The sequence below is a fragment of the Phaenicophaeus curvirostris genome, chromosome 19 (genome assembly GCF_032191515.1).
Source record: "Phaenicophaeus curvirostris isolate KB17595 chromosome 19, BPBGC_Pcur_1.0, whole genome shotgun sequence".
Classification (NCBI taxonomy): Eukaryota; Metazoa; Chordata; class Aves; order Cuculiformes; family Cuculidae; genus Phaenicophaeus; species Phaenicophaeus curvirostris.
In genome coordinates this window covers 6,536,343-6,549,078 of record NC_091410.1, presented here as the reverse complement: position 1 = coordinate 6,549,078, position 12,736 = coordinate 6,536,343, and the positions used below count along the sequence as shown (strand labels likewise).

Here is a 12,736-nt window from a genome sequence, read left to right as displayed (position 1 = left end):
TCTTTGTGTTAACCCCATGAGACGTAGTGACATAGCAACATCTAATCTGTGGGGATGTGCACGTATCATGTGCTACATCACAGGCTGAGCTGCTCGAAGTTCAAACACTTAGACTTTCTCCCTTTCCCCTCACCATTTTACTCGTTAATGTCTTCTCGTCATCATTGTCAAATTATTTTCCTTGCTACAGTTTGCAAGAAGATGGGAGAGCAGTTGCCCTTTCACTTAAATTGTTTTGATTCGTTATGAAATCACAGAGTTAAATGATATAAAGACAGGCAATTTGGGGAGTGTGCTTGTGATCTGGTGACTGGTGAGTTTGGCTTTAGAACTAATAAAAAATCCTCATCAGCTGCCTGATGCAAAGCACTGATTCGGTATAAGCTTAATCTACCAGTTATAATCTCGTTTTAAAAAAAATTCAGGGTTTGCACCTTGGGCTTTGTCAGACCAAGTATTTTCTTACTGTCTGCAATCCACATTCAACCATCAAGGCAGCATAACCACAGGATTATTTGCTCTGGCAGAAGCTAGAGTGATGTGACCATTTCAGTCCCTGCCAGTCAAACACACTTGCTAATGCACGTAACGGTGGGACTGTGCTGTGACAAGGAAATTTGACTCTAATTTCACAGCTTATGTTGGTACATGGAAGAACGGCAGGGATGTGTAAGTCTAGAGGTGAATAAAAGGTTTTGTTTTGTTGTCTGTAATTTGAGTCAATTTTATCTGCCACTGTGAACGCTAAACTGTATTTGTTTTTCTTGAGGTTTGTATTGTTTTATAAAACTGATTTGGCAGGAACAGTAGTAAGATAGTTTAAAAACTGATGAGGGAAATAGCAAACTGAGCACTAAAAAGTTACGGATTGCCAGGTTCTGATATTTTGTGATCTTCTAAAGACTTCATTTTTCTCAAAGACACATGGAAAAAGAGTGTCTGTTACTCTGAATATTCAGAAATATGGTTTTTATTGGTCTTTGATCTTTGGAGTTTTAATGTATCAGAAGAACATATGGATATGCAGGTTGCTTTATATTAGATAAAATGAAATGTGTAAGAAAAAGTGGTTCAGTTCTACTAAACCTTTGGGAAGGATGGTCTTGAAGTGTTTCATTATAATTTTGATGAAATTAGATTTCAAATACTTAAGTCCCTTTCCTGCTTTTTTTATGTATTGTCTTTTAAAAGCAAGGAAAATAGAGATTTAGAATTGGAACTATATGTGCAGCAGGTGTTGTGAGATGCATAACATACAAAATTATTTGAAAATGTAAATACCAGCGTAAGCAGGTTCAAAGGATGTAAGATTTATCACTGGATGATACAGAATGCTATTCTTTTCTCTCCTGAAAAGTTGGAAGAATACAGTCAATGCAGAAGCTACTCACGCTACTTGGTTTAACAGTTGCTAACTTAAAATCCAAAACCATGTTCTTTTCTATTGCAGGTAAACTGTCAGACATCAAGTCTACGTGGTCCTCTGGCCCAATCTCTCACACGCAAGCCTCTCTATCCCATGAACTATGGAAGGTACCCAGAAACACTACTGCTCCTACGAGACCGCCTCCAGGCTTAACCAACACCAAGCCATCATCTACATGGGGTGCCAGTCCCCTGGGTTGGACCAGCTCCTACTCCTCTGGTACTCTTGACTTGTGTGTTGTAACACCACAGTGCTGCCTTCTTATCATTGTTTGCTTTTATTCTGTGTCATGATAGCAAGGTGACCTGCAGCTCCAGAAACTTGATTTAATACAAGTAGAGTGTGTCTGTTCTGGAGATTAAGCTTGTATCTGTTTATTTTAGCTGGGATAAGATGGAAATGAAGCTGCTATTTTTCAGTTGATCACATCAGTAATATTACATAGGAGTTGCCAAACAATTTCACTCCAACTAGGATTTTTTAAATTCCATTTCCTTTATTTCCAAATATATCTTTCAAACATCTTTCCTGTTTTGTGGTATGATCTGTGACTGCCTCTGAGGCTTCAAGATTGACAGCAGTCTGAACATGAGCCAGCAGTGGCCCAGGTGGCCAAGAAGGCCAATGGCATCTTGGCTTGGATCAGAAACAACATGAACAGCAGGTCCAGGGAGGTTATTCTCTCTCTGTACTTGGCACTGGTGAGGCCACACCTCGAATCCTGTGTTCAGTTCTGGGCCCCTCACCACAAGAAGGATGTTGAGGCTCTGGAGCGAGTCCAGAGAAGAGCAACGAAGCTGGGGAAGGGGCTGGAGAACAGGCCTTATGAGGAACGGCTGAGAGAGCTGGGGGTGTTTAGCCTGGAGAAGAGGAGGCTGAGGGGAGACCTCATTGCTCTCTACAACTACCTGAAAGGAGATTGTGGAGAGGAGGGAGCTGGGCTCAAGCTCCGCCAGGGGAGGTTCAGGCTTGACATCAGAAAAAAATTTTTCACGGAAGGGGTTACTGGGCACTGGCAGAGGCTGCCCAGGGAGTGGGTTGAGTCACCTGGAGGGGTTTAAGGGACGGGTGGACGAGGTGCTGAGGGACATGGTTTGGTGATTGATAGGAATGGTTGGACTTGATGATCCGGTGGGTCTTTTCCAACCTAGTGATTATGTGATTCTGTGAAGATGCAAATCCACTCACAGAATTAATTATGAAAACATTTTTGGAGCATGGATGTGAAGAATTTTGGACCTGATGGTGTTGCAGGGCCCCCTGGGAGTGTCTTAGTTTTCACATGTAGGCCCTTTTTTTTCAGATGTTATTATATTTGCTTAAATACAAATATGAGAAACGGTGGATCTGGCTATATAAGTATATATCTCATGTTTGTTTGTGAAGTATTGTCAGCTTAAAAAGCATTACACGTTTTATAAAGCTGACTATATTATTAATCTACTTTTTCTAAATGGGGAGTTAAATAATCGTCCCTCTTGCCATTTATTCTGTATCTCTTTTCTTCACCAAGACTCCACCTGGTGGGGAGATACTGCTGGTGCCAGGATTCTCTCTTGAACATCAGTGTGGTCACACATGACTACAGGAGTGCTGCAGTTTCTCAAATGCCACTTACAAATGTAAAGCTTGTAAAGTTTCTCACTATAAAACATCAGGCTGGAGTTGGAAAAGCAAGTTTTGTTTGCTATGTCCTTGTATCTTGAATCAGAACATTGTCAGTGCAGAAGTACCTGTTTTGAATAAGTCATATGCCTTAATCCATCATTGGCAAGATAGCAGAATGCTGCAGTGCTATAAAAATCCTTAATAGCAAGCAGCAATCTGAACTTGGACATCTGAATTACTTCTAAAATGTGTTCTCCGGATTCATTCTAATGTCACCTAGAGATACAGTTGCAATGTCATACTTGCACCTGCTAGTTTTCTGATGGTTATTGTGGGAATGTGAAAAATGCTGCACATTTTTTAAACATAAAAAAGCAGGTTCAGCAACCTTTCTTTCTGAAAAAAAGAATAAGTCAAGATGTGAGAAAACTGCTGTAGGATTTGTTTTCAGTAGCAGTAACGCTCGCTAGTATGTTCTGATTCCAGATAAGTTTTCTTCTTGTACTATGCTCTTCACAACATGATAAAGTGTTTTGTTGTGGAATTTGCATTGTAGGTTCTGCATGGAGTACTGACAGCTCAGGGAGAACAAGCAGCTGGCTGGTTCTTCGCAACCTCACACCCCAGGTAACTAGAATTGCACATACCTAGTCATGAAAACAGACTTGTTGCATGGAAGAGATGAGAACATCATTTATCAACCCCGGTCATTTTGTTCTTTTGAAGGGAAGATAATTATTCTGCATTTATTACAAGTGTCTGTCTTCTACGGGAAATTTAAGTTTTCAAATTGCTATCGAATCACATATGACTAAGACTGTCATTACTCATTCAGTGTGCACCATTTATGTATGTGTAAGATAGGAAATGAACAATGTTTTCCTATGTTTGGTTTTTTCTTTCATTCTCGTAGATCTGTCTAGTCTTCTAGTCTTCCACACAGGGTCATTCACAAGGAAAAACATAAGACACAAAGCCTTGAATGTAGACATATGAATTAATATTGGAGAAAATTTGTTATACTTCTGAACAATGTGTTTTTCCTTTAACTTATTTCTGGACTTCTGCAGACTTCTAATGATAAATGTAATTTGTACCACCTTAATTGGGAAATTTTGTGCACTGGACTGTGAGGAAGTCTTAAAGAGTCAGGATGTCTTGCTCAATGAAGACGATGATAAGTCTAATTAGATGCATCTTACAGAAGAAAATTTTCTCTCTCTCTCCTGTACTTGCTCTTTGACTTTTAAAACTTGTCGAGTTAACAAGCATTTAAAGTAAGATCACAAAATCACAGCTAACCTTTCCCCTGCTTCCCTCTTTTCAGATTGATGGTTCCACACTGCGGACACTGTGTTTGCAACATGGCCCTCTAATAACATTCCACTTGAACCTGACGCAAGGGAATGCTGTGGTCCGATACAGTTCCAAGGAAGAAGCAGCCAAGGCCCAAAAGTCTCTGCATATGTACGTTTCTGCTCTCTCTTTCCTTTGTTACAAAGCCAGTTTTATGTCAGAAATTATTTTCTTCTGCATTTATTTGCTAGGACTGAGAACTGATAATTCATTAGTTTAACCTGATTTTTGAAATTGCCTAATGAGAGAAAAAGAAAAAGAATTGGGGGCTAGATATTCATATATATACTACTGAATTGCAGTAGTCATTGCAAAACTTTAGAGTAGATATTCACTGTTAATCATGTGCTCAGTAAGGTTTTGTCACCTATAAGGCTAAAAAGAGTTGGTAAGAAGTGATAAGATTTCCAAAGGAAGCTCAGAGAGAGCATGAAACAAGATTTTAGCTTTAGAGAACAATAGAGGGACAAAACTATGATAAATAATGAACATGGCAACTGCTTTTGAAGAAGATATGAAAGAAATGGAAAGAAATGTGTAACAGCAAAATGTGCTTTTTAGGTGTTCTGAGATCCATAGGACTAACTGGCACACTACACAAAAGTTGGAGAATCAGTGACTTTGGGGAGGATTAAGAATATAGAGACCAATGTTTCAAAAGAACACTTAGGTGCTTAGACTGGGAAAGCAATTTTCTTTATCAACAGGTTATAGCAGGAGTGAAAGGAAAAATACTGATCATAGCAGGAACTTCATTTGGAACCATCTGTACTGGCTGATTGCCTTCCCTAGACCTAGAAATTTAGGAGCAATGGTTACTGCATATGTAAAATTGCAACTACTTTCCCGTTATGAACCTGATTAAGAGAAACTGTAGTAATAGTAACCATATTAATGGCTGTTGCCTTTTTAACTGTTGATCATTTCTGAATTAAATACTACAAAGCAGCGTTCAGAAATACTGGAGATAAGAAATTGACCCATCTTAGTTTAGATGTAGGCACCAGGTAAAAGAGATAATGCCAAAGGCAAAATTATTATGTGAGTTTAGAGATAAGTGTTTATTTTAAGAACATCTATGGCAATGTCCATACATTATCAGTGACCTGGAAGGCCTCCATTTAATTTTTTTTTTAATAGGTTGTGGTGTAACTATGGTTACGCTGCTGGCAAGGACAGGACAGAGCTTTCTGAATCAAAAGAGTTGAGTTATAGATGTGTTTGGTTTGCTGGCAGGGTGTCAACATCAAAATACAGTGGGACTTGTGGAATCCAGCAGGACAGTATTAGAGTTCACAGAGGTATCAGCCGTTACCTGTTTCACAGATAAATGTTTACGTGGAGTTGATCACTGGAAAATACATCACAGAGCCAACAGTCTCAGATTCCATCTGATCTGGGCTGAGAACAATTTGCTCACGCTTCGCATCTCTGGTTGTGTGCGCGTTTTTTTGCTGTGTAAATTAGGAGCAGCAGTGTTTAATTACTCTTTGAAAATGAAAATTTTATGAAGGATGCATAGCTCTTCTCTTACCTATTTAGGAAAGATAGAAATTCTTCAGATGTGATTTAGGGGAGAGCTAGGTTCCTGGAAGAATTCTGCATTTGTCATGCAGTTCTTGTCAAATATATATGAAAGAAAATAATTTTAAACATACTACTAAAGGAAAGTGAGATTTCAGGAAACAAAGCGGGCAGAAAGACAAAATCTTCAACTTTGCAGAATAGGTGGTGAGTTGCATTGAAGTACAAATCAATTTTCAGAGTACAGAAGTCAGGAATGTGTTCCCAACATAGACAGTGGGTTTCAGATGTATCTTTGAATAAAAGTATTAGACACACAAGACTTCAAGTGTACATCGAGGAGGTAATGTTAAAAATTGTGATGGGATACAATAAGGGTAAAGATGCGAAAGCACACTTGTCCATTATATCTGAAAAAAAGGATTCTCTAATCTTCCCAAGGCTCTCGAGTCTTCTGAGAGTAGGGATTGCACACATCATGGTCTGGAGTTTGCTTTGCTACATTACGTGATGCATTGTTGGATCTGTATTCTCTATCTTTTTAGTTAAGCAAAGTGATGTAATTACTGCAGGTCCCACTGCCCAGAGCTCAGAAATAATGAAAGCCACAACATCTAAGCAAAAGTAAAAGTGGGGAGGCAAGTCCTGTCTTCAAGAGTTTGAGCACAGACTCAGAATCAGCTTTTGCTGTGCTGAAAAAGCTGCCCTCGAGTGTGATGGCTTTAGACATCCTGGAGTCCATGGTGTCTGAATTTTATTCTGCTCATGTGTCTGGCAGATCAAAAAAAAAAGAGAAAAAAGAAAGACACTTCTTTTCCTGGTTGGTTGATTTTAAAATGTACAGCATATGGTTGAGTCTGTGGCAGGATTTAAGTACTAGAATATGTTCACAAATTAACGTGAAGAGAATAGATTTTGAAATGCATTACAATAAGTTTGTCCCTATTGGCATCATTTGTTACTGATAATGCGGGTATGCTTGTGTCTTTATGCCTAAAGAGAGTACATCCTTTCATGATGTGTGTTAAACAGTGGTACCCACACACGTGGCGTTGTCCGTTTGCCTGTGGATCGTGGAATCATAGATTTGTTTGTGTTGAAAAGGACCTTAAAGTTCATCCAGTTCCAACCCACCTGCCATGGGTAGGGACACCATGGGTGTAGAAAAGTAAACAAAAATAGGACAGAGAAGTCTTTGTTCAAGAGACTGAGATTGCTAAAAGTGAGTGGATGTGGTGTAAATCTTCCCATCTCAAAATCACCTTGGGGGGACGTGGATTTATATCCATCTCAAATGTTTCCAAATATGCCCTTTGCGCCCCTGTTTCACATCACTGCCTCTTGTTTTTATCCCCAGGTGTGTCCTGGGAAACACTACCATCCTGGCCGAGTTTGCTGGGGAAGAGGAAGTCAACCGTTTCTTAGCACAAGGCCAGCCACTGCCGCCCACCTCCAGCTGGCAGTCCAACACTGGAACCAACCAGACTCGCCTGGGCTCCTCGAGCAGCTCGCACGGCTTGGTGCGCACCGACGCCGGCCACTGGAACCCCCCCTGCCTGGGGGGCAAGGGCAGCAGCGACCTGCTGTGGGGTGGGGTGCCTCAGTACTCCAGCAGCCTTTGGGGACCCCCCAGCGCCGACGACGGCAGAGTCATTGGCAGCCCGACACCTTTGAATACTCTTCTTCCGGGTGATCTTCTCAGTGGGGAGTCCATCTAGGAAACGAGAGAAACAAAATGGAAATAACAATCATCAGCACTAAAGGAAAAAAATAAAAACCGTAACCCTTTCCAGTCCCGGGCTTGATGAAGAATCCAGCTTTAACAGATCAGACTGGCAGCCCTTGTTAGTACCTCTGTCCGATATCGAGTATGAACCTGCATAGTCCTTGTGAACTGTTCGTGAAACAGTATGGGCTACTCTTGGTCAGTGTCACGTGCTAATGACAGGTTTTATTTTTGTCATGGCTTTTTGTTTTATGTCGTCTTTTTATGTTTGTATGGTGATTTTCAAAACCAAGTATAAAAGCTGCTTAGAATAGGTCTATCATGAAGGGCACTTTTCAGAATTTGGGCTGGAAAGGGTTATTTTATCAACTTGGGGAGGGGGGTGGGGTGGGAAAGGGGGAAATGAAAGCCTATTTAAATGAGCCTGTGACTATTATGCACATTACCAGAGGCGGACCCAATAATCAGAAAGGGTGAAGTGTGATATTTACCATTGGTACAGAAAAGTAATGAATTGGAACGGTAACTCTTGACTGTACAGGTTGAGCGGGGGGGGCGGGAGGGCAGGGGCGGGCTATCTCTGTGTCCACTACTCCCATGGATCTGCCTATGCACATTACCCTTCTTTCATTACTTTTTCATGTCATTTTTTTAATCCCAAAAAGAGAAAAAGTTTTAAAAAAAGAAAAAAAAACCACACAAACGAAAAAAAAAAAAACAAACAAAAAAACCACCAACATATCAACATGCAAATACTTGAATCCAGCAGGCCAATAACAAAATGTGAACACTTTCTAAGTCCGATTATTACACTTCCAGGTCAGCATCAGTACACAAAAAACAGGCTCTAAGCATTTTTTAAAATTCAGACTATATGTTTTTGTTGGAACCGGTGTCTGTGTGTGAGCGTGCGTGCGTGTGCGCCTGTATGTGTGTTCCCATGTGCGGTTTAACTAAACGTGTGAAGTTGTTTTGGTTTTTTTTTTCCCCTTTTATTCAGTATATGCTTTTTATTTGCTCATTGGTCAAATGTTTAATTGTTATTAGCTTCTAACTTTGCACTGAGTGTCCGCAGCCCTTCTTGTAGCTAATCCTATACTGATAAAAAGACAAAAAAAAAAAAAAAAAGAAAGAAACTGATAGAAGGGGCCGGCGACAATTCATGTGTAAATGTTTACTCAAGGACTCTTATCGCATTTTAAAAATTACAGTGTGTATCTCTGGAGAATAATATGTATATCTACCTTTAGCGGCTTTTTATTGTGGACTAATGCAAGAAAATTATTACCGGAGTATTGCACCATTTTTCCATTTGGAATATAAAGTTTAAAACAAAAAAAATACTCTTGTTGAACTGTGGCCATAGATAATTGTAAAGAGTGGAAAGTTCCCTTGCAAGCAGGAACGGAAACAAGCACTTGGACATAGGTTTTGACTGCTTTTGGAGGAGCCAGGGGGTTTGGCTCTCACCTGTTTACAGACCTTTTTTTCTCCTTCAAACTTTAAAATAAAAAAAAAGGAATTAAAAAAAAAGAAAAAAAAAGAAATAAAGAAAAAAAAAAGACTTCCATCGTAAAGAAACCTATTTTCAGAATGAAGATATGCTACTTCAGAGCTCTGGGATTGAACAGTGTTGTTGTATTATTCTTTTCTTTGGCCATTGCTGTGTACTATTTTTTGTTGTTGTTTTCCTCCTCTTCGTCAAAGTGGCGAAAAACTTTGTGATCACTATCTTGCACATGGTGGAAGATGTCTCAGGAAAGCCGGGTTTCCCGAGGAGCAACTCCACACCATTTCATGTATTTTTAAAACCCAACTCCTAGCACTGAAGATATTATTAAAAAACAAAATAAAATTAAAAAAAAGACAGTAAGAAAGAAGAAAATACCTAATCTAATGTGTAGCAGTTACATATTTACCAAATAATGGACTCAAAAGAAATAGATGTTTGAAGAGTGCTTTATATATTAAAAAAAATCGCTTTATGTTTAAAAAAAAGATCAATGTTTTTGATTGTTTTGAAAGGAAGAAAGACAATGGAATAACATACACTTCAAGTATGTTTTAAAAATTATATGAACATTGTGCTCCCTGCCTGCTTGGATCAGGAAACTTGTGCATTACACTTTTATTTTTGGGTTTTGGGTTTGGTTTTTTTTTGTTTCTTTTTTTTTTTTTTGAAGATTAGCTTTTTAATGGTTTTATCAGATTTAAAGGGTCCTGCAAGATTGCAAATTAACAAAAGCTGGTTTTATAGAGGATCATGAACTATGCACAAACTGGGTTCAAGACTTGTTTTTTTCTCAAGTTTTCGTAGTGTATTTAGCTGAAGAACCTTTCCTCAGAGTAATTGCATCTCATTGCCATCGCACGCCGCCAACATAGATATTTTATATACACACACACTCTCTTATATAAAATATGTATGTGTATATGTGCGTGTTTACGTACAATTTTCCATGCTGAAGTTTAGCATTGAGTTGTAGAAAACTCCTCATATTTTAAAATTGGGAATGAAAATTTCTGTTCAAGGGGCTGGGGGAGGGGGGGTGTTTGTTTGGGGGCTTTTATTTTTGTTTTTGCCTTTCCTTTTGGATTAAAGATGTCTGTAACTCTGAGATTAAAAAAGAAACAATTGTGGCTTTTAATGTTTATTCTCCTCATAGAATGTGATTGTTAAAAGAACATGCACCGAAAGTTGCTTTCAAGAGTACGAAGATTCTTTGAAACTTAATAAATCGCAGTTTTTTCTTGGCTGTTCAAATAATGTGTATTTTTCTTTTATGCAGGGGATACTGAAAAAATATATTGTCGAATCTGTTAGAGGATTTAATCAAAGAAGTTTAACTCTTTCAATGTTGGTGAGAATTATGTGTATGGCCAGGCAAATCACTCCTGTAAGTGTAGTCGCACACCACGGATCTGTGCTTGGTGGTGGCTTTCTCATCTGCTTGTACCATATCGCATCCACGGGTGCTGCGGAAACAGCAGTCATCGTCATTTTTTGTTAGAATGATGTTTTCCTCATGTATTTGTGTCTCTAGCAATACTGTGGATGAATTGTTAACACTGAATATTGCGAGGCTGAGGCTGCAGGCTTCCTCTCTACCTCTGCCAGTCAGACCATGCACAGTCTCCCCCTTCTGGACTTGGGTGTCTCTGGCTCTGAATTGCCAGTTCCACTAAATCTTATGAGGTGACCAAATAGCCTATAAATACAATAGGATAGAAACAGCAAAATAATGTCATGTTGGGCTTTTCAGGTTTTGAAATAAGGAAGGATTTTACTGTGGCACAGGAGGCGAATGGCAGAAGGTCAGTGTTGAGCCCCAAACTTGGTCCATCTCTGTTGTTCACACATGAGCTTATGTCCTCCTCCCACCTCCATCCAACCAGTTCTTTACCTCTCGGTGGCACTGAGGTGATGAGTGCTGGAAGTGTGATTTACCGCGGCTCTGTCCCAAGCTGTCCAGCTGTTAGGAGTATGTACTGTAAAACTCATTCCGCTAATTCATTTAAGAAGGAAAAAAACTAATGGGAAGAGCTGGATTTGTAAGAAAGCAGTTCATAGCCCTGAAGGACTTGCCCTGAACTGTGACCACAGCCCTTGAACTGCTTCCCCTCCCATGTCCTTTTTTTGTTTTTGTCTTCTTGGTGTTTGTGATGACGCTCTTCCATTTGTGATGACACTTCGTGGAAGAGAGTTGCCTTTTCTCTGCCTTCCTTGTTTTTGTGTTCCATTCTGTTTAGTTTTTGTATCGTGTTTGGGTTTTACCTCAGCAAGGAGGGCTTTCTGTTCCAGTGTCTCTGGGTTTTGTTTGCCTGGACATCAGGGGCCATTATGGAGTCAGATGTTTAGTGGTGGCTGCTGCATCCCTGGAGGTGTTCAACACCAGGTTGGATGGGGCTTTGAGCACCTTGATCCAGTGGGAAGTCCCTGCCCGTGGCAGGGGCTGGAACTGGATGATCTTTGAGGTCCCTTCCAACCCAAACCATTCTATGATTCTATTTTTTAGCTGACAAGAGTTTTTGTCTTCTATAGGGTTGGCAGCTTTCTGTAAATCAGAAGCGCTCTTAAAATCTAATACCCATTCTGGTATAGTAAAAGAAACATCGCTTTTGGCCAAAATCAATCTTCAGTGCTTATGTAGCTGTTTTTACTTTCATGTCAAACTCTTTTCTGCTTTAATTCTGATATTTCTGAGATTGTAAAGGTAGTTCCTGAGGATAAGAATTCTCCTTATGGCTCCAAAATCTGTATGAGAGAACATGTTTAACAATTTGTCTTTTTCTGTATATTGCATTTACTGTATCCTCCATGGCACTTTCACTGCATGGCTCCTGTGTCTTTAGGCCAAGAGAATTTCTCTTTCCTACGTGGTCTGAAACTGTCAAACTTCTTAGTTACTCGTCTGGTTTGTGGGTGGCACTGGCAGAGCAGAGCGTTTTGCTATTCTGCTCCAGAATTATATTATTGTTCTTAATAATTCAGTATATGATTGAGTATGTGAAGGAGCATTTTAATGAGAAAATGTGTATGGATATCTGTATATGTTAAGAATTATTGGAAGAGTCTGGAAATGGAACTGAAAACCCTTTAGGATTTGGGTTATGGGCAGCTATAATGTGGAGCATAGCCGTGATTGCGGATCAAAGATTGCCACGGTGACCAGTAGGATCGTCTCCTAGCGTTGTGTATGAACTGCTGCTAAATGTCGTGCTGCTTTGTACAAATGACAACTGTACCAATTGTATCCCTGTATGATGCTGAATGTACAGTCTCTGCTCGAGTCCTGCGTAGCTTCAGGGAAGGGGAGCTCTGAAAAATTGGATGTTGAGCTCAAACGGACTCTGTAAGTGAAGTGTACGGATGCCTGGTGGACCCTGCACTCCCTGCAATCCCCCCAGGTAAACAACAGCTCCATAAATGTCTGTGAGTCTCCATGTAATCTTTATTGGGAATTTGAAGAAGACCATGGGCCTGTCCACAGACCTCACAGGACGATTCTAGCTCCCTGCGGGTCTCTTGGATTGTTTCGCCCTGGTCCTTGCACCTATCACCGAAGGTGATAACGTACCCATGAAACCTTAACACC

The 12,736-nt window shown here is 39.9% G+C and overlaps 1 protein-coding gene across 14 annotated transcripts in view; it reads left to right on the top strand.

Moving 5' to 3' along the window:
- TNRC6C (trinucleotide repeat containing adaptor 6C) overlaps positions 1 to 8,015 on the top strand; it is a 213,534-nt gene extending 205,519 nt beyond the window's left edge. For all 14 annotated transcript variants that reach the window (XM_069872851.1, XM_069872848.1, XM_069872859.1 and 11 more), the window contains 4 exons: positions 1,451 to 1,645; positions 3,591 to 3,661; positions 4,362 to 4,501; positions 7,272 to 8,015. In XM_069872851.1, coding sequence (XP_069728952.1) covers positions 1,451 to 1,645; positions 3,591 to 3,661; positions 4,362 to 4,501; positions 7,272 to 7,632 — 767 coding nt within the window. In that variant the 3' untranslated portion in view covers positions 7,633 to 8,015. The remainder of the gene's footprint in view (positions 1 to 1,450; positions 1,646 to 3,590; positions 3,662 to 4,361; positions 4,502 to 7,271) is intronic.
- Positions 8,016 to 12,736: the final 4,721 nt, after the last annotated feature.